The sequence below is a fragment of the Propithecus coquereli genome, unplaced genomic scaffold (assembly GCF_000956105.1).
Source record: "Propithecus coquereli isolate 6110/MARCELLA unplaced genomic scaffold, Pcoq_1.0 Scaffold5, whole genome shotgun sequence".
Classification (NCBI taxonomy): domain Eukaryota; kingdom Metazoa; phylum Chordata; class Mammalia; order Primates; family Indriidae; genus Propithecus; species Propithecus coquereli.
The window spans coordinates 17177583-17201807 of record NW_012150840.1 but is presented as its reverse complement, the minus strand read 5'-3'; the positions used below and the strand labels follow the sequence as shown (position 1 = coordinate 17201807).

General features: G+C 48.1%; 3 protein-coding genes across 3 annotated transcripts in view; 2 read left to right on the top strand and 1 right to left on the bottom strand.

Annotated features, from left to right (window-relative positions):
- Window positions 1-6605, top strand: part of ISM2 (isthmin 2) — a 7934-nt gene extending 1329 nt beyond the window's left edge. The window contains 3 exon segments of the mRNA XM_012656059.1: window positions 4522-4669; window positions 4672-4757; window positions 5946-6605. Coding sequence (XP_012511513.1) covers window positions 4522-4669; window positions 4672-4757; window positions 5946-6605 — 894 coding nt within the window.
- A 4831-nt stretch (window positions 6606-11436) lies between these two features.
- Window positions 11437-19482, bottom strand: AHSA1 (AHA1, activator of heat shock 90kDa protein ATPase homolog 1 (yeast)). The gene is made up of 9 exons (XM_012656186.1): window positions 19232-19482; window positions 17714-17904; window positions 15932-16014; window positions 15422-15539; window positions 13568-13656; window positions 12834-12962; window positions 12271-12372; window positions 11940-11991; window positions 11437-11825 (listed from the first exon to the last, which is right to left on the bottom strand). Exons 1-9 carry the CDS (start codon window positions 19309-19311, stop codon window positions 11653-11655), a joined length of 1017 nt encoding a protein of 338 aa, XP_012511640.1. The 5' UTR covers window positions 19312-19482; the 3' UTR covers window positions 11437-11652.
- Window positions 19483-19858: 376 nt separating this feature from the next.
- The window catches only part of VIPAS39 (VPS33B interacting protein, apical-basolateral polarity regulator, spe-39 homolog), a 27708-nt gene continuing 23341 nt past the window's right edge, over window positions 19859-24225 (top strand). The window contains exons 1-3 of the mRNA XM_012656058.1: window positions 19859-20008; window positions 22981-23073; window positions 23688-23790. Of these exons, the coding sequence (XP_012511512.1) occupies window positions 22981-23073; window positions 23688-23790 (196 nt within the window). The 5' untranslated portion in view covers window positions 19859-20008. The remainder of the gene's footprint in view (window positions 20009-22980; window positions 23074-23687; window positions 23791-24225) is intronic.

The window sequence follows — 24225 nt, the reverse complement described above, 5'->3', positions numbered from 1 at the left end:
CCCTCCGTCCCCCTCCCCCTCCTCCTCCCCCAATCCAACTTTCTCCCCTGTTGAGAATGCCTCCTGTAGACCAGGGTTTCTCAGCCTCAGCACTTGGGTCATTTGGGGCCATATAATTCAGTGTGGGGGGGGACTGCATCCTGTGTATTGTAGCATGTTTAGCAGCATCCCTGGCCCCACCCACTAGGTGCCTGTAGCACCCTCCTTCCAGACAGGGGTAGACATTGCCAAATGTTTCCGGAGGGACACCCCAGGCCCCCTGCCGGTTGTTGAGAACCACTGCTGTAGACAAATTCAGAGGCCTCTGGCCAGTTCCTCCTCCTAGGTAGAGATGACAGTGGTAATAAAATTAGTTAAATTGGCATTGTTTCTGCTCACTTGGCATAAATCCTTTCTATTTTAGTACTTACCGCTTTGTATTGTAATTATTTTTAGTATGTTTGCTAAATCTTCCCCAACAAGAACAGCCTAGAAGATGAGTTATTTCAGAGCCAAAGTCCTATCCTCAGCCCCAGTACAGGGCCTGGCAGAGTCCTCAAAAACATGTTAGAGCAAATTAGTGCCTTGAGGAAAAAGCAGAGCTTTGAGACCAGGGCTTGGAGTTCTGGTCCCAGGGGCTTGCTTGTTAAAGCAATCCTACCTCGACCTCCCTGAGTACCTGGGACTAGGTACATACCATTCTAATGCAATCCACCTTGGCACCCAGTGGAGACCTCAAAGCTCCTCATCATGACAAGAGTACACTATTCTCAGAACAGACCAGCTTTACCATGTGCAACCTGTGTATTTACACAGGGCCCCATGTATAGTTTAACACTCTGTTGTTGCCATCTTGAAATACTTAAGAGGCCCCACTTTTCATTTTGCACTGAACCCCACAAACAATACAGTCAGTCCTGCCAAGCCCCCTATATGTATTGCCTCATTGAACCTTCACAACAACTCTTTGGGCAGGTACTAGCATCATCCTCATTTCAGACAATGCAGCCAAGCATCAGAGAGGTGAAGTAACTTGCTTAGAGTCACACAGCCTGGGGCTGGCAGAGCGGGATTTGAGGCAGATGGTCTGGCTGGAGAGTCTGTGCTCTGCTAATTCCAGGCAGGGGCTGCACCTTCTGGTTTGCTGCCTGCTACTCTCTGTGCTGTTGAATGTGCTGAATGAACAAAACACCAAACAAGATGTTCTACTTTTCACATCCCTCTTCCTCTCATCCTTGTAACAATCTGAGACTGAGATCCGGAGAGTCTGGAGACGTGCCGGAGGCCCCTGAGCAGCCAGGGTCCGGGCCCCATTCCTGTCCTTCCTTCTCTCCCTCTGCCAGCTCCCCTGTGTTTCTAACCCCAAGAGAGAGAATGGTCTGCAGAGAGGAGGAAGGTCACAGCTCAGGGAGGTAGCCAGCTGCAGAAGGCTGACGGGCAAGGCCGCAGGCTTCGCATCACACAGACTTGGGCTCTAGTTCCCCATCACGGATTGGGCTAGAAAGACCCCACAACCAAAGGAAGCCAACCTTCAGGAAAATCCATGCTTCTTGGTACCTGGCAGGTGAGACCTTTCAACCCACCAACCACATCTCTCCTGTAACCGAGGCCTTGTTCCTAGGCAACTGGCTGGGCAATGGACCAGGACTGAAGTGCCAATGAAAGCAGCCCTGCCATGTGTGTGACACTGCCCCAGGCTGCTCAGAGCCCCAGCTTCCTCCTCCATCCTCAGTTCTTCTCTCTCAGCCCATCCCCCCAGCCAGTGCCTCCTTCCATGGCAACCTGGTCCTCCCCGAGGGCCTCCCCCATTCTGCCCCATGTGGGGACCCTCGATGTGGGACAGTCCTCATAGCCTGGAAGTGCCGTCCTCTCTCAGTTCTTCTCTCTTGCCTAATTCTAACCCCCTCCACCCTCTTGTGGCACCAAGTCCCCAGCTCCTCTTTACCCTACCCTAGGCAAGTAGGTTGGCAGAGTTGACCGGGCACCAGGGAGAGGAGAGGGTCGGGAGGGCTGGAAACGAACATTCTGAGCACCTGCTTGACAGCAGGACCTGTGTGAGACTCATTCCTGTCATTGTTCCCATTCTACAGATGAGGAAGCTCACAGAGGTCATGTCCCCTGCCAGGGCCCCACAGGTCAGAAGTTAGGCCGCCAGCAGAATTCAGACCCAGGCAGCCCAACTCTAGGGCAGGGGCAGAGTTTCTTTTTTTATTTTTCCTTTCTTTTTTTTTTTGAGATAGAGTCTCACTCTGTTGCCCTGGCTAGAGTGCTGTTGCATCAGCCTAGCTCACAGCAACCTCAAACTCCTGGGGCTCAAGCGATCCTCCTGCCTCAGCCTCCTGAGTAGCTGGGACTACAGGCATGTGCCACCATGCCCAGCTAATTTTTTCTATATATTTTTAGTTGTCCAATTAATTTCTTTCTATTTTTAGTAGAGACGGGGTCTCACTCTTGCTCAGGCTGGTCTCGAACTCCTGACCTCAAGCAATCCTCCCGCCTCAGCCTCCCAGAGTGCTAGGACTACAGGTGTGAGCCACCACATAGGGCAGGATTTCTTAACTACAGCACTGTTATGGTTCTGGGCTGGGCAATTCTTGTGGGGCAGTCTATGCATTGTAGGATACATAGCTGCATTCCTGGCCTCTACCTACTAGATGCCAATAGAAACCCCCTCTACTTGTGACAACCACAAATGTCTCCAGACACTGCCAGATGTCGCCAGATGAGAACCACTGCACCACCTGCCACAGGCAGGCCCAGGTGCCACCAGGCTAGGGCCTCCATACCAGCCAAAAGGCTGTGCAACCCTGAAGTCCTGCCACCTGGAGACTGCCTGTTTATGCCCCAGAGGCCACAGACAGAGTGGAACCACTGAGCAAAGTCACAGGAACAGTTAGGGCTTTGGTGGAAGGGTGGGTGGGAGCTGTCAGGAAGGCAGCACTTGGGGCTAGTCCAGGCCTCCAGGACTGGTGGGCGAAGGGGCCGGGTTGTCCGCTACTCACCTTGCATCCTCTATTCATCCAGCCTTGCTGTCTCGACCAGAGTGCTTTGACTCAGCAAGAGACGCCTGGCCCAGGTTGAGACAGGCCCACAGCTGCGCTGGGACCAGGCGTTTAGCGCAGGAGCCTTAGAGCCAGGCATCTGGGGACCACAGGAAGGGAGGTCACAGGGGGAGAGATAGAAGATTCGGAGTCTTTTTTTCCAAATTTCCAAGGAAAGAGTCAGAGAGAGTGAGAAACTAGACTGATTAAGCCCGTAATTTGAGAAGGGGACTCTCACCTTACAGCACGATGGTTAAGAGTATGGGCTCTGGGCCAGGACTCCTGCCTTTGCCACTAAATGTCTGTGCAAGCTCGGGCAAGTTACCAGCCCTCTCTGTGCCTTAGTTTCCATTGTCTATAAAACGGGATGACAGCACCTACCTCTGAGGTTTGCTGGGAGGAAGAAATGAGTGAATAAGTGTTTAGCATGGTGCCTGGCACCCAATAAATGTTGTGGAAATGTTTGATAAATAAAATTCTGACAGTCCTTTTAGGGAGGAATTATTATCCTCACTCTGCAGAAGACGAAATTGTCAACTTGAGGAGTTAGTAGGAGGCAGAGCTGGGATTTGAACTCAAGCTTCTCTGACTCTCCAGAGCCACTGCTTTTCAGCCACACCACACCGCCCAGTGTGGGATGGGAGGGAGTCGAGGCTGTGGCCTGAGCGAGGCAGGGTCCTCAGGCACCAGGCCCCCGAGACTCCTTGGTGGCCCTGGCAGGTGCTCCTGCCCTGGCGCAGAGGCCTGGGCGACGGCTGCAGCCTGGAGGTGGGTGGCAGCCGCTGAGCCCCATCCCCCCCCCCCGCCCCGTCTGGGCAGATGAACGCTAGAGCAGGAGTCTGAGACCAGGGTCTGCCTTTCACCTCTGTCTGAGCGGAAGCCAGGGCTGTCCTGGTGAGGGCACATGGCCAGTAGCTGACGGGGGCTGGACTGGCTGACAGCCAGCCACAAAGCAGCCTGGTGTAGGAAAAGGGGCCCGGTCCCAGGTGGGCAGGTGGAGGAAGGGAACCGCAGTCAGAGATGCCAAGGAACACACCCCCTACATGGACGGCAAGGGCAGGGCCAGGTAGACAGAGAGCGTGCTGAGGGGAAGGGGGCCTAGGCCTGCTGCCCACTGTCATGTAGCACCAGGCCCACCCTGGGGGCCCTTCCTGCTCTGGCTATCAGATCACTGTGGAACCACTGCTTAACCAACTCTCTTCCCTTCTTGGGCTTCCATTTCTTCATCTGTAAAATGAAGCGCTTGGGTTGCGTTAATCCTTTTCATGACTCATGTTGGTGCCAGCTGTCAAAGCTCTTTGTGGACACAGTCCACCATCTGACCAGCTACACCTCCACTTACCTGCTGAGGGCATTGAAGCAGGCAGCGTTTAGGTTTTACATTCCATATACGCACCCCTGAGAGGTCAGACCCCAAGGCTCCTGAGTACCCCCTGCCAGCCTTTTCCGGGTCCACAGCCCTGACCTCAGTCATCTCCCCCTCCTTCTCTCTCTCCCTCAGGCCTCAGCCTCCCCAGATCCCAGCTCTACCAGGGAAGAGGAGGAGCCACCGCTGCTCCCCAAAACCCTCCTGCAGGCAGGGCCACGCGGACACAGGCACCGGACTCTCACTCAGCTGGCAGCCCTGAGTCTAGGCAGGGCCACCTCTCCCGGAAGAATACTCCTTTACTGCTGGAGCTTCAGAAGCTGCTGGGATTGGCCAGTGCAGACTTCAGTGCCCCGAACCCCAATATCCAAGTAAGAGTGACAGAAAGGCCATCAGCCCAGTGGACACCTGGAGAGGAGCTGGACTGAACAGCTCAGGCCCCCCTTCCTGTTTCCCTTGGACAGTGGGGTTCCTCTGTGGGTCCCAGGGCAGGCTCCGCCCTCGCTGTGGCGAAGCGGGAAGAGTACCTGCCTTGCCCCTGGGGGTTTGGGGGAGAACCTCTCTCGGGAGGGTGGAGCATTGTGGCAGAGATTACAGCTTCCAGCCGGGAGCCCCAGTATTTCTGAGCCAGGCCCAGTGGCCTTTCCCAGCCTGATACTCCTACTGGGAATAAGGTCTCGATGGGAGCCACAGAGCTTAGAGATCATCCGGTGGGACACATCCTCTCTGGCAGGAGGATGGGGTGGGGACACTCTGACTTCCACTCCTTGTTCACTCTTCGCCTGGGGAGGGGAATGTGATGCTGTCAGAAATGAGTCAGGGCCAGAACTCAGCACTGCTCCTTGCAGGCAGCTGGGAGCGGGCCGCGCTTCCGCCGGCACACTCCGAGCCCGTGCCTCTTGGTCTCACTTGCACCCTGCAAGGAAGGCAGGCGCTGCTGGTTTCCCCACGAGGCTTGTGCTCAGCACAGTGGATGCCTGCAGAGCCTGTATCACACACCTGGCAGTGTGCTGGGGTGGGGGATTCCCTGGGGACTGAGGTCTGGCACCTGTCCCAGATGAGCTTTTCTCACACATAACCCACAAGAGCGCTGAACTGCAAAGAGGTCTGGGAGCAGAGAGGAAAGAGCAATTTGGTTTCTTTGTGGCCAGAATCAGGGAAATCACATTTCTCAAGGTACAGAGAAGGGAGAGGAGGGCAGCATAGACAGAGAGAGCTGCAGGAGGCCCTGAGCGGCAGAGTGACTTGCCCGGGGTCATATGGCTTGAGAAAGGCAAAGAAAAGCAAGAACACGAAAGGGTCAGTGGTTAAAATATTGAAACACTCTCTCACCAGTTGGCTAAAAACTGCTGAACCTGTCCCACCCACCCCAGCTCTTTCCCACCATTCAGCGCCTAAAGAGATGACACCTGGCACAGCAGAGGGCCTCCAGGTCACCGCTCCAGCCCCTTGGCCGTGTCCATTCTGAGTGACAGTTCTTGCCTCGGGTTGCCTGGGTGGTGTGGGGTAGGTTTCATCTGCCCCAGTTTGGTACGGGTCCTTCCACGCCTGCCCTTAAGGCCCTACCAAGCCACACCTTTGCACCAGCTGGGGCCTGGGCCTTCTCTCCCCAAGCACTGGCCCTTGGTCGGCCCCCACCCCACCATAGGGCTGGCCAGCTCCCTGACCGGCTCCCCTCCTGCACTTCCCTGCCCTCTGCAGATGTGGACAGCTGTGAGAAGTGGCTGAACTGCAAAAGTGACTTCTTAGCCAAGTACCTGAGCCAGGTGCTGCGGGACCTGCCCAGCTGCCCTTGTGCGTACCTGCTGGAGGCCGTGTATAGTGCTGTGAGCCTGCAGGATGAGCGCCAGGGCCTCAGCTTCCAGTGGAGGGATGCCAGTGGCCCTCAGGAGCACCTGGACATTTACCAGCCCACAGCACGCTTCTGCCTGCGCTCTCTGCTGTCGGTGGAGAGCAGCACGCTGGCCGCCCAGCACTGCTGCTATGACGAGGGCAGCCGACTACTGACCCGCGGCAAGGGCGCCGGAGCGCCCGACCTTGTCAGCACTGACTTCTCACCTGAGCTGCACTTCAAGGTGGACACGCTGCCGTGGATCCTGTGTAAGGGGGACTGGAGCCGCTACCACGCCGTACGGCCCCCCAACAACGGCCGGGCCTGCACTGACAACCCCCCGGAGGAGGAGTACTTGGCCCAGTTGCAGGAGGTCAAGGAGTACTGATGGGGGGCTGCTGGGTAGAGACTGCAGGGAGAGCTTTCCTTGCAGGCCGTCTTACCCCTGCCCCTGCCCAGGCCCGGTGAGGCTGGGCTCGTGCTGCGTGCCCTCTGCCCATGACCCCAAGGCAGGTCAGGGCCTCAGGTGTCACGGTGGAGTTGGGCAGAAGGTTGAAGCAGGTATAGGGCCCAGGGTGAAGGGAGGGAGCCCAGCCCCCAAGTCCCCTGGGGCTGCACTGGAAGTGCGTGTGCACTCAGTGTCTGCAGGGCCTTCTCTCCTGCCTGCTGGGAGATGCTGTCCCCGGCTGGCCACACATTTTTCTCCGTCTCCTTCGGAGCTGGGCTCTCCTGCCCTGGCTCTGCACACAGGACACATCCTGATTCCCTGATTCAGGACCTGCCTGAATCGCTCAGACGAGGAGGGGAAGGGGGACGATAGGATAGCCAGTCCTCATCATTACAGCTGCCCTCTGCTGGGCTGACTTCCACCCTGTGGCCATCGCTCCCCATCTCCAGGTGGTGCACGTACCCCTCTTGCCCACGCCCTGCCAGAAGCCACTGCACAGGAGGCTTGTCCTCAGCCCCAAGCCATCCTCTGGTGGGCACCATGACAGCTGGGGCGAGGCTGACTCCAGGCAGGGAGTGGGTCAGCAGTTCTGGTCCCTTTCCTTTGTTCAGGCCCCTCTGTTCTGCCCAGATTGTAGGAATGTGTGGGGCTGGGAGCTAGCTTGGCCCTGAGTGGGAAGGTTGCCGCTTGTCACAGCAGGTGGGCTCAGAACCGGCTCGGGATGGTGTGTCATGCACCTGTAGCGATGGTCACCAGCTCTATGGAGGGAAAATTTGTAGCATTTGGGCAACCTCTGTGTTGTAAACACTCCAGCAATGGCCCATTTCAAGCTCCCAACATCACCAAATGCACTGAACTCAGAATTGGGAAGAGACACGCATAGTATGTTCTACCAGCACACTTCGTGCCTCTTCCCTGCCTTCCCTCATCCCCAAGCCATACTTCCTTGCCTTCTGCGGGGTTGAAATGTTGAAGTCCCAACTGTCCCTGTTCACAAAAGCCACCAAAGGTAGGGGACTTCAGTCCTAGCCCCTAGACAGCTGTCCTGAAGCTCTCTGGGATCCTCAGCAATAAAGCACTTTATTTTCAAATTATGACTGAGGAAGAATTTTGGACCCTGGCAGTACAGGAAGCCTTTGCTTACGGCCCAAGTCAAGAGTCGAGCTCCCATAAATTATGTTTGTAGTTTACCTAACCCACAGCAAGCTGCTTTTCTTTTGCTGAACTGGCTGGGCAGACAGAGCTCTTGGGATGCCAGGGTGAGACTGTGACCATCAGTTGTCCCTGCCGTAAAGGCTGCCAAGGAGCTGGCTGGACCTCAGAGGCACGTTCCCTCCAAACTTTGATCAGAGGAATAGACTGCATTTACTCCACGAGGAAGTGGCCCCAGTTCTCAAGTAACTTGCTGCGAGGGGATCTGATACGGAGCCGCCCAAAGGACTGCACCTATGAGGTGAGAGGTGGACCTGTGCTCTGCCTTAGTTAGTACCTTCACCAGATACTCCACTGTCACTCTCGACATTGGGGAAGGACAGAGAGATGTCAGGAGGCACAGTGAAGGAAGGCATGTCCAGAGCCACCACCTGGCGCTCAGAGAACCGTATGTTTCCAATTATGATCACATCTAAAGGTAAGTTTATTAGTCTGGTCCCGGGCCACAGTCTAAAAATACTCTGGTGCAACTAGAATATTATAGGGTCAGAGAGAGCAGGATTGCGGGTCACCAGATGGGAGCCACGTTCACTCTCATTCTCTTGTTTTAGGAATTCAGTAAGATTAGCACAGGCATTTTAATTATTTCTTTTTAGCAGAAACTTCTTTTAAATAGCAAGATAGAATCATCCCAGGGGCTATTTTCACAGGAACTGCTAATTCTCCTCCTTTTTCATATGGCTTACCTTGGACTTAAACACAATATTACTCTGTACCCAGTGGTTGTCCATTACCCAAACCGAATCTAGCCAGCCCCATTTTAAGTCTGCAATCTGAGTGACACACTGAATTGCTACTGTGTCAGGCCACGGATGAGAGAAACTAAAGAAAAGGGGCTGGGAGTAGGTCAGCTATGAAATAGTGTTTATCCAAGCCATGCAAAGGAGAAAGCGACACTGTGCAGGTGGCTGCAGGCTTAAGGAACACCTGTGTGAGAGAAGCAGCACAAATGAAGGGGTCGCTGAACCAGGTAAAGGGAGATTTTAGGAGCGGCTGGTCTCAGAGCCTGGAGGAGGCCCATGAAATCAGAGAGGACCCCTCCACCCCATTCTGGTCCAGTCACATCCCTGGCTTGACTACTGTTCTTCCCGTCCCGAACACGGAGCCCATCTGCGACCGAGCATCCAGATAAATGCCACCACTATTTCCATCTTAACAGCCGTCCCAGCCACCGAGGTGGTTTTACCCAATTACCCTCTGGTTTGCCTCATAAAGACCCCTGGGCTAGGCAAGACTGGTCAAATTGAGTTCTTACTAGAGTTTAAAATAACCACCGATACAGAGCCTGCTGACCTCTTTTGTCTCCTGGAAGACAGCATGTTTCAGATCCCTTGCCCCATTATTCACAAGGGGAACCCAAATGTGCTTCCTTGGCTCCTCTGTTACAATGAGATTGTCTTAGCATGTTAAGGTGCTTCTCAGAATGCATCTCTGATATCAGAATCATCTGGGATATTTATTGAAATATGTTTGTAGGCCACACCCCACACCCACTGAGTAAGATTCCCTAGGAGTGGAGTCCACTTTTCTGCAACAGGTTCTCCCAGGTGGTTCCTAGGCATGGAGAACCCTTGGCCTAAAATTTGCGATTCAGACTAAAATTAACCAGCTTTTCAAAATGTCAATTCTGGCTTAAGGGAAAACACTTGGGCTTTCGAGTCCAAAGTCAGCAGGCACCACTTGCTAAGTGACACCAGGTGCCAGTGCTTCTGCATCATCTCAGATGCTCTGAGATGGTATCTATTATACCCATTATACCGGTAAGGAAATTTGCCCAATTTGTTGCTAAGTGGAAAATTTACCATTCAAATCCAAGTCCAACCAAGTCCATGGTTTTATTTTTTAGCTACACCATTCTGCTTTTTAGGCTCAGACAGCTAACTGAAATGGCAGTGGCAAGAATTCCATAGCCATCAGGACCAGGGACGTTCCTGCTACTGAGTGTGTCGTGCGGCAGGCACTTAGCCTGGCGCTTTGGTTTTTACTGGGGTGTTTGTAATCTGTACTTCAGATTTTTTTCTGAATATTCTGGAACAGGAAACTTTCCAGCCAGGTGTGAAAGGGCTCTAGTTTTTTGTTAATGGTCTCGGTATTAGGAGGAGGCCGTGTTAGGAGGGGCCCATTGATTTGATTTACATGAGTCCAGGTTCATCAAAAGGCATTGTTTTGCATCCTTAGGAGGCAGGGGTAATGCTGAATTAGATGTGAATAGTTCAGCACTCTTCTGAGTAATTCAAGCCAAAGTTGGCTTGGGGGCGGGGTCTAAATGTTCCAGGTCAGAACTGATGTTCTGCTTTAACTACAAAGGTTTGGCCAAGTCATGTTGGTAGGATTAGCCTGCAGGCTTTGCTGCCACCTAATAAAATAGGCAAAAATAGATTAAAGAAATAGCTGTAGCTGCAGGAAGTAGAGTAACTGGCTTAGAGGGCACTGACTTGCCGGAGTGTGGGAAGCCAGGACAAGGCTTATCCAGGAAAGTGACTGTTCAGGTAGTTACCTCGTCCTGCAGTGTGGCAGTCTAACTCCACTAGAATGATCCCCAACGCTTGCCAGATGGTTAGTGCTCAGCAGACTTAATAGTACCAGGCATTTAAAAATACTCCAAGGAAACGGGCATGGTGGCTCACACCTGGAATCCCAGTAACGGGAGGCTGAAATGGGAGGATCATTAGAGGCCATTGTTCAAGACCAGCCTGGGCAACAGAGCAAAACCATGTCTCTAAAAAAAAACTCAAAGGACATTGATGTTCTTTTTCTGGGATTAGTAAAAGCCTGGAATTTTCTACTCCAGGAAGGATACTTAACATACTAGAAATGTGGCAGCTTCTCTTTGTGCGGATGTATGCAGTAAGGCAGCAAGCATAGTGGTTCAGACTTGAGCATAGGCTCTATAGTTAGTCCTTGTTCCAAATTCCCAACTCTGCTTAGCATCAGTTGTTACATCTGGGATATGTTAAGAAATCCAAGGCTTACCTAAAATATTTATTTAAAAAATTTTTTTTTACAAGAGCATCATATCTAACATTAAAAAAAAAAAAATCCAAGGTTTTCTTTTTCTTTTGAGATGGGATCTCTGTTCCCCAGGAGTATGGTGGTACAATCGTAGCTCACTGCAGCCTTGAACTCCTGGGATCATGTGATCCTCCTGCCTCAGCCTTTCAAGTAGCTAGGACTACAGGTATGAGCTAATAACAGCTCAATAAATAGAAGCCACCACAAGTTAGGAATCTCCATCTTTCCCTATCTCAGACCAGCACCTGATAATCTCTCTTTAAAAGTGCGTAAGAGGCCGTGTAAAGTGGAAAACCCAGGATGGGGCCTCCACCAGCAATATTATTTGTTAGTACTGTTTAGCCTGGAGCACCAACCCTCCCTTACAGTAAGGAAGACTAACTCAGCAATACCTGGTAGTGAGAAACAGGCTCCCTTCCTGCCTCTTAATTACCTGCACTTACCCAGACTAGAGAGACCTTCCAACCCATCCTGTTCCGTGGAATTCAAAACCTTCAAGGGAATTCTGAATACCAGCCACCCAATCAGCACAGGATCCACACATGCATGTTTTTTAAATTAGGTTTATTTAGCGTATGTACACATAAAAGAAATTGCCCTCTGATCCCACCCAGCAGAAAACATGCACAAACCCAAGGTATTTGTGGAGGGAAGGGGCTCCAGCCCCAAGTTAGCGGCTGGGATGGTGCAATCCTGTGAGTCACAAGCCCCAGTCAGGTGAGGACTGAAGTGTTGGGCAGGCCGAAGCCCCCTGCTGCTAGCCCTAAAATAAGCGTGCACCATAGCCAAAGGTCTGTTTGATGCCCTCAAAGTAGTACCGCTGCCAGCCCTGCCGCGTCCGCTCTTCCTCAGGAGCGGGGATGCCTCGGCCTTCCATGCACAGCTCAGTCTCTCCATTCTTATCAGTGAAGGTCAAGGTGATGGTGGCAAAGTGCCCTGGGGAAAGGCAGAGGGGGAAGCGGTTTCAGATTCAGCGTTTCCATCTGGGGTTAAGACTAGGGCAAAAAGAAAAACTGGGGGTAATGGCAATAAACCAATATGCTTGCTTACCCTCTGGCCAAGATTTAAACCTCCACTTCATCACGATATGTTTCTCAGGTACCTAAAAATAACCAAAGAGCTCAGTCTATACTACAGACTTACAACATACCCAATCCCAACTAGGATTAGCCATGTGCCCTTTCTACAGAGTCTGTCATCTGTGCAATATTACTTACAAGAGAATTCGAATCACACCATTCTTTTCAAAAACAAAACATGCTTTTATTAACCAAAGAGATTAAAGCCTTAAATTTTACCTACAGAGCTGAGAAAAGGAGAAATGCCACTCATTTGACTAGAGAGAGGATAAAACCTGGGTCTAGGGCCAGCAGGTACTCACCAGATCAGTAAATTCCCCGGAGACGTTGCCATCTACCATCTGAAACTTCCCACCTTTGTCTGCTTCTAACATTGCGGGAGCATGGGTAAAGGCCTGTACTAGCTGTAAGGGAGGAAAAAAAGGCAGGGAGAAAATAACATGGTTCTCAGCTGGACCCAGGGACAAATGCCAGCTGAAGCCTGAATGCCTCAACTCTCATTTCCAAAGATGGCGGTCTGCCCAGTGGGTCTCCCCCTCTATTCTCTTCTGCCACAGACCAGTAATTCTTTCTTAACCTATGATGCCATGACCTGGGACCCATTTTTCTAACAAGATTGATTCAGTGGGTCCTACTTACATGACCCAAAACTAGAACAGAAGGAAAAAAAAAAAAGAGAGGGAAAATCCACTTTGATGAGAGGGTTGAACAAGGTTGTTTTTCTTGTGCCTCTACTTACACCAGGAATGCCTCGTGGTTCCAGTCATCAGTACCTCCTCTGCACGCCACGGAGGGGGTGTGCCCACAACCCAAGTCACCTAGAATAGCAGATGGCATACGGCCTGAAGGGTAAGATCTTACTTACCTCTTGGGTGGTTAACACTCTGTAGAGCTCCTCTGGTGATGTCAGGAAGGTTTCTCTAAGGGTGATCTTACAAGTGGGGATTTTGACACCAACAGGTCTGGCCTGGGTTTTTGAAGGAACAGCCTTAGCCTATAAAAAAGGCAGTGAAAATAGTCAGTTTAGAGTAATGGTACAATCTCAACCAACATGGCTTCAGGGACAGATCTACCATTCATTCTCCCAAAAATTTTCACCTCCAACCTCTCTAAGAGGAAGACTCTTATTCTCAACTCTATGCTTAAATAGCTAGAAGCAATTTTTTCCTCACTTTCAGAATATCCTTCACTGTGCCGACAAAAAACAAGAAGGCTCCAAACCAAGTGCTGAGCCTGAACCCAAGTTCCATCTCTAGATAAAACATCTGTGCACCCTGCAAATGGGAGATTAATTTCTTGATGACTTAAGTCTAACCTTTGATAACTTGATTAGGGCTCTAATATCAAAGTGTGTTAAATGCAATCAAGAGACTCAAATTCCCAATGGCTTCTATTTGCTCTGGGGTCTACTATAAATGAATAAAAACCAGGTTGAAGATGGGTAGACGACTATATATTGCAAACTCTAAAAAGCACCATGAGCAGATCATAGACTACTCTGGCTTAGAGGTTAGGATCAGCGAGGGGAGGAGATGTGGAACTAGGGAGGCAGTATCTCAACTCCCTTTGCAGGGAGCCTCCCACCCCATCGCCATTTACCTTGCGCTCCTCAGTTTTCAGTGCTGGCTGCCCCATCGGGTCTACTGACTCTCCATTCACTGTAGGTAAGATCATGCCCTGGGTGAACTCTGAAAAGATAAAAATCCCAGCTCATGGAAGTTATTTCTTAGCAGCTGAGATCTGGAGCTTCATTACAGCTTGGCAAACACAGCCACCTTAACCCAAAATAAGGTTATGACCAGAAAAGGAAAAGACTGTTATTTTACACCTTTACCTTTGGTCTATGCCAGACAGGTAACTGAGTGTATGCTACTGACTGTACACTGGGATTATTTTAAAAAGTTTAAACTTAAACCCCTAACTCAATTGGAAGCATTACAACTTGAATATATGTGAAGTCTACAATGGAAAAGAGCCAGTCAATGAAGTGGCACTTTGACACTTCAAGAGTGAGTACCCTACCCAGTACTTGTAGATGCCATGTTTAGTGCCTTCTCTCCACTCTGCCTTACCTCTGTAAAACAGCCACACCTAGTTATGGCATTGGAGGCTGTTCCCCCCCGCCCCCCCCTCCGGACAAAAGGTATCACCTGTTATGCTGGTTCCCTTTCATGGTCATTATATATACTCCAATGCCAAGATCAGAATAAACTGGCAGCAATGGAATCCCAGGGGATAGCTGAAGTGACCTCTACTCTCACCATCTAAATATCCCTGGAGAATGCATAGCAAAGATAGCCTACGCTGGGCACAGTGGCTGATGCCTGTAATCCCAGCACTTTGGTAGGCTGAGGTGGAAGGATTGCTTGAGGCCAGGAGTTCGAGACAAGATATCAAGACCCTGTCTCTAGAAAAAAATTAGCTGGGTGTGGTGGCACACATCTTTAGTACTAGCTGCTCTGGAGCTGAGGTAGGAGGATTGCTTGAAACTAGGAATTTGAGGCTGCAGTGAGCTATGATGATGCCACTGTCACTACAGTTCATCCTGGGTGACAGAGCAAGATTCTGTCTTTTAAAAAAAAAAGAAAGAAAGAAAAGACAAGACAGTCCAGGACTCTACTCAAGTAATAAATCTGGGGATGCCAAGTCTTTAGATAGATCAGCACTGCCCAACAGAAATACAGAGCTGGGCACAGTGGCTTGGACCTGTAATCCCACATGCTAAGTGCTAAGGTGGATGGATCACTTGAGCCCAGGAGTTTCAGACTGTAATGAGCTATGACTGACTGTGCTACTGCATTTCAGCCTGGGTAATGGAGCAAGACTCCAGCTCTTTAAAAAAAAAAAAAGAAAGAAAGAAAGAAAAGAAATATAATGTGATCTTAAATGTAATAATGTAATTTTAAATTTTCTAGTAGCCACATTAAAGTGAAATGAAGCTGGGTGCAGTGGCATAAATCTATAATCCCAGCTACTCAGGAGGCAGAGGTGGGAGGACTGCTTGAGGACAGCAGTTTGAAAACAGCCAGGGCAACACAGCAAGACCTCATCCCTCTCCCCCCACAAAAAAAAGAGGTGAAATTAATTTTAATAGTACATTTAACCTAACATATCCAAACTATCATTTGAACATGTTATCAATATTAAAAAAGTACTAATATCTTATATTGGTTTTTTTGTACCAAGTGTACAAATCCATTGTGTATTTTCTACTCACAGCACATCTCAATTTGGTCTACTCACATTTCAGATGCTTAATAGCCAATATATCAGACAATACAGCTCTAGATCTTTCCCTTACTCAAAGCTTATAAACTGACTTTAAGATGAAATAAGCCCCCTCCCCCAAAATCTTTACCCATTTGTCAAAGAAAGGATTGTCAGGACCCTTAATCAGAGTCTGACAGGTGGAAAACTACCTCCTTAAGGCTTATATAACTACTCAAGGGATACCTGTTTTGAGGGTGCTGATGTAAATTCCCATTGCTTCTCTTAGAAGTTTCACCCCTTCTTCCTTCATTAAGGCCACGAGATTTGTGTCAGGCTCATCTTTGGCAAGGCTCACACTAATCTGAGTGAAAGATCAGAAGTAGGTGGTAAATAACTTGAGGGGCACCCTCATTATGGAATATGGGTGCTGAGCAATCAGATAACTGCTGACATTTCCAAAGGAAATGTATGAGGGTTGGGGTATTCGTACAATCCCCATTAGTGTTCCTTTTTGAGTCCTCTCTGCCAGTGGTGAAAGTTGGAACCCATGTTACTAGCTAAAGCAAAGAAATTATAAGTGCAGGTTGCTCTGGAAGTTTCTAATGGTACCATATACCTAGAAAACCATCTGCAGACTGGGGTTCTAAATGCTTGGACCAAGCCTGGGCTATTAACCTTGAATGATAGGTCATTTTTCTAATCTGAGAATAAGAGGATATGGAGGACTCAGATGAGGAGTTAGGAAGCACAAACCTCCACTTCATCCACGCTGTTTTCATCGGACAAATTTGGGATCTCCACATGTCCTTTGTACTGTATTCCTGACTTAGAAGTACCTGTCAAAAGCAATGCAGTGTGATTAGTCTTCTCCTTTAAAGGGAAGGTCTCTGCTCTGGGGCTCTAACTATTGCTCCACTTATGCTTCTTGTGGACAGCAGAACTGATCCTCTTTATTCTGAGAGAATGCTACATGCCAGATGCAAAGATGCAACTAACCCTATCCACCTCAGAAAAAATGTCTTTCCTCACCAGGTTACTGGAGATCAACCATGTCATTACAGTGTGGGACTGAAAGCTACATAGATGTGGTACTAGCACGAATTCTATCAAGGAGGATTTGGATCAATAGTCAACAGTTTTGCTAGAGCATTTGTTTTCAAAGTATGTATTCCATTGCACTTGATTTATCAAGGAATAATTTGACTATAATGAGAATTTCACATTTGCTCAAATGTAATTTCATCCATGAGAAACACTAGGTGAACACAAAAAACCACACCCAGCTGCACAGGAATACATAAAACACATCTCAAATATCTATCTCCCAAAAAACCCAGTTCACCACGTGTGTTACAAGCTGCACCCATCCACATCTGGTGGTGTAACATTCACTCTGACTGCAGATGACCCTCCTTCTACCACTTCACAATAGCCCTCAGGCCCCCTTCTGATACCCACTTTCACAAGTAAACTTCAGGTCTTCTTCATGGCAAAGCATCATGTTTATTATAGTATATTTATGTATTTTTTTTTTTTTTTTACCATTTCGCATGTATAAAATAAAACTGGGCTAGCAATTTTTAGTTCCTATATTTTTAAAAACAAGTCACTGATGAAGTTCTTGAGTGTTGTGTCCCTATTCCCATTTTCCCTATAAGCCCTGTAGTTTTTGTTGATAATTTTGCATAGTGCAGTGGTTTTTAGAAACATTTACGCTGAGCTATAGCAGAACTATTAAAATTAACCAACATTTACCTTCGCTTCTCTAGCCTCAGTTTCTCAATCTATAAAAAGGGGACTGGGCAAGATGATACCTAAGAATCTTCCAGACTACTATGCTTCAGGTACACTTTGAAAAACTAACAAAAATCATGGAAAGATGTATTTACTTTCACAGCTCTTTATGACCATTCACTCGAGAAATGTTTCTCAAAGCACAAATTCATTTCATGCCATGCCCCATACACAGACAGTAGGTTTAGTGCCTTTTTACATTCAGCCTCCCAAGGGTCAGGACCATCCAAGTAGGGCAACTGCATGGCCCGAATTCTTTCCTGATGTCATACAGAAGAGACATTCAACCAGAAGATACATAAAACAGCCCCAGATTATAGTCACACACAAGCTTCTTTAGCATAGGGGTCTAATCTGTTAGATTCATACTGGAGAGAGTAAAAAAAGGATCAAGACTAAAAAACCTCCCTCCGGCTTTAAATCATTCACAAAACAGATGTAGCTAGTCTGAGGAAATATCACCTTATGTGTCCCAACACAGACCAAGGCCCAAAGATACAGTGGCCCAGCCACTCCACTGGTGGGACTTGAGACCCAGAAAGAGAAAATTCATTTAATCAGTGGGAGAGAAATGTCAGCACCCAGTACTGCGTTACAAAGGACTCCAAACCTTCACTATCTGCCTTCTCCCTTCAACAGTTCATCACTCCTCAAAAACTGTTCTCTCCAGCTACCTAACACGTCAACCCGAAATATAGAAATATAGTTAATCTCTTCCCTGAAAGCCCAGCTTAGACTTACCTGTCCAGTTTAGTTTGATGCTCCACTCATAAAAGAAGATAAGTTTGCCTTTGCGGTTGTTAATGGATGCCTCTCCATCAAGCTTACTCACTTCTGTCACCTCACACTTGCCTTCTTCATTCTGCATCTGCACTGCCAGGAATAGTGTTTTCAGCTTATCTGTGGACCAGTTTGAAGCATCCCTCTCTGTCCTGCAAAACAGAAACAAAGCTAAGGATTAGCAGTCAAATGGAGGATATACTGTTCTATGCAAGAGGGTGCAAGGTCAAAAGAGGCCTGGCTTTTGTTTGAAAATAACACAACTCTCAGTCCCACTCCAGTATGTACACAAAACATGTCACGCTCTTTTAGGAAGACAAGGGGTCACATACTGTCAACAAAGACCAGTGTTGTAGAGAATGGTATAAACTGAACAGAAAATTATGTTCTCCTTTCTCAGCATGATGGTGCTGGGGATTACTCGACATTAACATAGCGCCCCCATTTGACCAAGTGGAAAATTGTGCACATGTTTCTGAAGTCAGGAACAGACAGGACCACTGAACACAGTATTTGGCTAAAAGGCCCAGTAAGGAATAAACCAACAACCTTGACCTCATTACTACAGTATTCTGACCTGTCAGATTCAGGCTGCTATAAACTTCCTACAAATTCCATGCCCTCTAGATGGCCACAAAAAACATTTTAAGTCCAGGGCTTCAAAATAACAAAAATTAGGTCAAGTACTCTGTGCACGTCAAGAGAGGAGACAGGCTGAGACACAGAGAAGAAAAATCACTATCTGCCTTTATACTTAGTAACTATTAAGAGAAAATAACAGCAAAAAGCTGCAACAAACCAAAATTACAATATACACAGTATGAACAAATTTCAATGGAGTTCAAAGATAACGAAACATTACTTCCGGAAGATTTCATGAAGGAGAGCAGGATTTGAATGGTCGGGTTATAAAACCATGATTGCCCGGCAACCTGGAGTTACAACACAACGAACTTAATGGTTCCGGGTGAGAGGCCGCAGCGTCTTCGGGATCACCGAAGTCTGAGCACCTACAGAACACGTTCTAAACCTTCTCCCGCCAGACTGAGGCAGTGGTCCTTTGGAACTGGCTTTTTCACTGTAAGCCGCAAAATAGGAATTGCAGACCTCTGACCCTTCCACAGCCATCTCTTTACACAATCGAAGGAGGTTTGGGTCTCCCCGACTCCTTTGGCCACGTGCAGGAAGCATCTTCCTGCTCAGGCTGGATGCAGCAACTAGGGAGTTACCTTCTCGTCTCCTAAAACCCCTCCTCTGGTTTGCATCCCTCCAAGTCGACCTCCCTCGCCTCAAACACTGAGAAGGCGGCTCCGGGAGTGGAGAAGAGGCCTGTGACTACGGAGCCCTGCCACAGGAAGGACCCACCCCCACCTCCAGGCATGGCTGCCTCGGCCCCAGCTCTGTCCGGGCCAAGGTTCCAGGAACCCCGAAACCGTGGCCCGGCCGCAGCGCATCTAGGCCTGCTTTGCTGGCCCTCACCAGTGCCAGTTGTTGACGTTGGTGGCGTCCGCCCGCTCCTCCACGATCCAGCGTGGGTCACCCTCACCCCACTTGGCCATCGGCTCTCCTATCGCACCGCCACCAGCACCCGAGCAGCCGCAACCACAGCTTGAGGACCGCTTGGTGCCAGCTGCCCGGCAGCGTCTGGAAACTACTAGAAGCGGCCGCAAGCGCCTCCCTGCTTGCTTTTCCCTCCACCCCCACCCCCTCCTGCCTTAACTTCCGGCTCCTCCCACCGGGTACTTCCGTTCCAACTCACCGCACCGTAAGTTCCGCTTGTTCTAGAATTCCTTCAAGTTCCCTCAGGTTACCCGCCAAAGGCCCCGAAACCCAACCCCTCACGTGACCATTTCTCACCCGCAGGGAAACTAAGACCACAATCATTGTTTTCCTGGACTCAAAATTGGCCCTGCCTGAGCCTTATGGGAGTTGTAGTCTTGTTAAGTGACCCGCGGGATAACCGCGGAAGGTCGCGTTGACAGTAAAGGAAATTACCTAGCGCGGTGCGCTGAGGTTTCTGGGAGCTGTAGTCAGGGAGCCCCCCGTGGCTTATCGGGACCGCGCCTGACAGTAGGGCAGAGGAAACTACAGCTTCCAGCATGTCCTGCGGCCTATTTCTTCATTCGTGTTCTCTCCGCCGCCCCGAGACTATTCCCTTCCGCCCCTTCTCTGTGTCGCACAGCTTGACTAGAAAGGCTGGTCCAGCGGTGGCGGAGGCTGGCGCTATCCTGAGAGGGAGGGCTCGGTGTGGAAGAGGTGAGGGTGTCCCAAGCCCCTTGGGCCGCGTATCTGGCTGAGTACAGCTTCTCCACATCTTGACTTTTTTTTCCTTTTCTATGAAGCATCGCCACTCACCCCCAACCCAGGGCCGACTCTCTTCTTCTAGTCGGAGCGACCCTTGGGAGCTGGAGTACGCTCAGGGTTGGGGCTGCGAATGAGCCCTAACATTTGGTTCAGAAGAGGACATGTGGTTCTGAGTGAACATTCACTCCTCCAGGGATCTGCTGGGCTCTGGCCACTGTGGTAGATCCGTGGCTTCCTGGACGGTTGCCCGTGGAGTGGTCCTAGCTTAACTCACGTTCCCTGGTCCCAGTTCACGAGCCTCACCTGTGTAGGCCTGGCTTGGGCGGCGATAATTGAAACCCAGTCTAACTTCTCAGTAGTTAGTTGAGTGTCCCGAGGCAGGGAGCGTCTTGGTTGTGGGGTTTTTGCTGATCCTTCTGTTTTCCTACGTCGTGTCCCTGTTCTTGCCTCGGATCTATCACCCTACCTTGTGGGCTCTCAGTAAATAGGAGACAAGTCTCTTAAGTATTTTAAAGCATGTTGAAGCACCTTTCTCAGTGACTCTTAAAATTGTACCTGATAGCTTTCTAACTTCTAGAGCCATTTAATCATCATCTTTACTTCTCAGGTAAATCTAGCTTCTCATTTGACACTAGAAGTACAGATTGGTGTCAGGTATCCACTGCCATTGTGTGGTTAAAAAAGGATTCCAGAAATCCGCTGGCAGATTATTGGGTCTGTTAGACACATTCTGTGCCTATCTGTAGATATTTATTGTAGTGAAGTAATTATCTGCCCTACTTTTTCCGAAAGTGAAAAATCGGTAGTTAAAAGGACCATGCAAGGCAGCGGAAATGGTCTAGGAGCGCGAAAACCTGGATTATAGTCTGGAATAGGAGCGATTAACAAGGTGCGTTTGATACTTAACGCTTTTGTGCCTCCTTTTCCTCATCAGTGAAATGGAGATAGAATCTGCCAGGCCTACATTACAGAGTTGTTCTGAAGATCAAATGAATGATAAAGTGCTTTATGAATTGGATTGTGTGCCAGAGACATTTATAAGTTCTATACACACCTTTAGCGTTGGTGGCTACTCTCAGAATTTTTGTATTAATTTTTTGGCCGGGCATGGTGGTTCACGCCTGTAATCCTAGTGTTTTGGGAGGCCAAGGTGGGAGAATCACTTGAGGCCAGGAGTTCGAGACCAGCCTGGGCAACATAGTGAGACCCCTGTCTCTACAAAAAATTAATAAGTAAACAAAAATATTTTTAATCTTTAAGGTTGCTTAAAAATGTTTTCTTTTTAGCTTTTCCAAGGTACTATGGCAATATATTAATAACAAAAGTTAATACTGAGCATTAATTTTTGTCAGGCACTGAGCACTTTACATGTACTAACTGGTTTCATCTTCATAGCAATTCTGTAAGGTAGGTCATCTGTTATGCCCATTTTACACATGAGGAAACCAAAAGAGAAAGATGTCAGCCTTTCAGTACTAAAAGGAACCGACATGTGATATTTACTTACTGCTAGGTACTTTTATAAGTTTTTCCTGAGACCTATTTATTCCTCACGGCAACCCTGTGAGGTAGGGTATAATTTTCTCCAAGGCTTAGAAGTAAAGTCATTTATACAGTTTGCTTGAATGGGAGAAACCAATATTTGAACTCAAGGCTGTCTGACTACAATGGCTGTGCTTGATACCACCATGAGGGATGATTTCTTTGGGCCTGCCAGCTTTTTTATTTGGTTTTGACTACCTAGAAAAGGATTTTTAAGCAACACCTGGGTTCAGTATAAATCAGTTAGCGATGTCTGCATGGGAAGGGACCAGATAGTATTATATTAACAGGAAAGTGCCCACCATTCCTTTGCCATCCCTGTATCCCTTGAGTTGAGAACAAAGTCAGGAAGTGACAGAGTATGTTAAGGGCTGTCAGAAGCCTCAACAGGGCTTCCATAATGTGTGTTTTCTCAAGCTTTTATTGATAAAGATGCTATTGAAATAAAAGGAAAAGCAAATTGATCCTTTAGAATTTGACGCTGTTCAGCCTTTGGAGTTATTTTTGGTGCTGTGAAAGTTTTCGTACCTAGTTCCTGGCTTAAACCATAGTTTTAATTTTAATCCAGCTGGCATTGATAGTTTGTAATTCTAGGGCAAAACTTGTTATTGCAGGGTGAAATCTAATTTTAGAGTAGTTATGAGAGGGCCTTGTGGTCTTTTGACTAATTCTTTATATACTTTCTTTTTTTTTTTGCCATGTTCTCATTTCCTAAATTTTGGCCAGCACTTGTTAATGAAATAATCATGATTTAAAGATACAGGCAAGATAATTCTCCTTTTGATTGCTTTGCTTTCATTCTTTCAGACATTTAAAAAGGATACATGAAAATAAGATATTTCTCCATTTTATTCACTGTAGTAGTCTAAGATCCTAGAATAGTACCTCAGAGGTGATGCTCAATAGATATTTGTTGAGTACATCAATGCAATTTTTGTCTCTTTCATGAATGCTTTGATTGATCTTCTTTATGTATTTAGCAAAGTTTGTGATGGATTCTTATAACATTTACCTGCCTTGTACTATTGCTTTTATACCTACCTATGCTGAATACTCCAGCACTGTTGTAGGGTCCTTCAGGAGAGGATCGTGTCTTGCACTTTTTTATATCCTTTACAGCATCTAAGAGAGAGAGTGCCTTAAAGTAGATGCTTTAGGAATGAATGATTGCTTTTGGGTAGTTAGAGCATCAAAAGTATGATTTGATCAGTTGGAGACCCCAGGATCTAATTTTATATTGCACGTTCAATATTCATTTTACCAGATTCTTTTCTATATTCCTGATTTCTGGGAGCAGTTAGTAGTGAAGAAACCTATAGCTTTTGGAGCTTGTCTGCAGGAGACCCAGAAAGGAACTTTTATCTGTCTTCCTCTCACTCTAGATGAATCGGACAAAGGGTGATGAGGAGGAGTATTGGAACAGCTCCAAGTTCAAGGCTTTCACCTTTGATGACGAAGATGATGAGCTCTCACAGGTCAGTTTCCACAAACAATTGCTGAGCGTTATACCCTCCTCCACAGTGCTCTAAAATCCCTTCCACTTGGATCTTGGGTAACCGAGCTTTTGACCATGTCTCCGTTAGGCTCAGAAATGTATGGGGTTGGATCTTTAGAAAAGCCTTCATGGAGAAAAGCCCTCAGGAAAAAGCCAGAAGGACTATAAAAACCGACTCTCTGCCCTTCTTACAATGATTCATTCCTTTCATTATTTTTTCAAGAACCCCAAATCTTTTATTCATGTGATATAATTTTTTATTTTTGAAAGATGAACTGGATTGGAAGAATCGTTTTTACTGTGTTTATTTTAAAATGGAGAATAGACTCATTTTTGGAGAGGTGAATAAATTCACTCAGGTTTACCCAGCAAGTCATTGCCAGAAATATGATTAGAACCCAAAAGTGGCTTCGATTCTTCCCTCTTGTCACTGGACTGTAGTGTTGGCTAAAATATCTAGTAGGCTAGGCTTCAGATTGCAGAGAGTGAAAGTATTGGCCATCTTCAAGTCCCAATTCCTCAGCCTTCTCGGTTGTCAAAGAGAGTGGTGGGAAGTGATGATTGCTTGAGCACCCTGCCTGTGTCCCTCTGCAGTTAAAGGAGTCTAAGCGGGCAGTGAATAGCCTTCGAGATTTCGTGGATGATGATGATGACGATGACCTGGAGCGAGTCAGCTGGAGTGGGGAACCTGTGGGAAGTAAGTAGAAGAGGCCCTAGGAGGGGATTTGTATTCAGGGTTCTTGTCGCTAACGGATACTCCACTTGTTTGTCTCCTCAGTGCTAGTCAGAAAGGGAATGGGATAACACTATTTTCAGATGAGCATACATCTGGAAATTTAACCCTGGGAGGAGATACTTGGGGAAATACAGCACTAGATTCCATATGACTGTCTAGGTCTGCTCTCCTAGGCCTAATGCTTGGCTGGCTATTTCAGTCTTACTTGGGGTGCTTGTTAAAATTACACATTCCTAGGCTTTACCCCAGAGATTCTTTTCAGTAGTTCTTGGGGGTGAAGGGGGTCTCAATTTTTAATAAGTACTGCAGGTAATTCTAATGTGTAGTCATATTTGGGAACTACTAACTTAAATACTTGTAACTGGTTGGCAGAACTGACTTCTTTTCTTTAGCCAT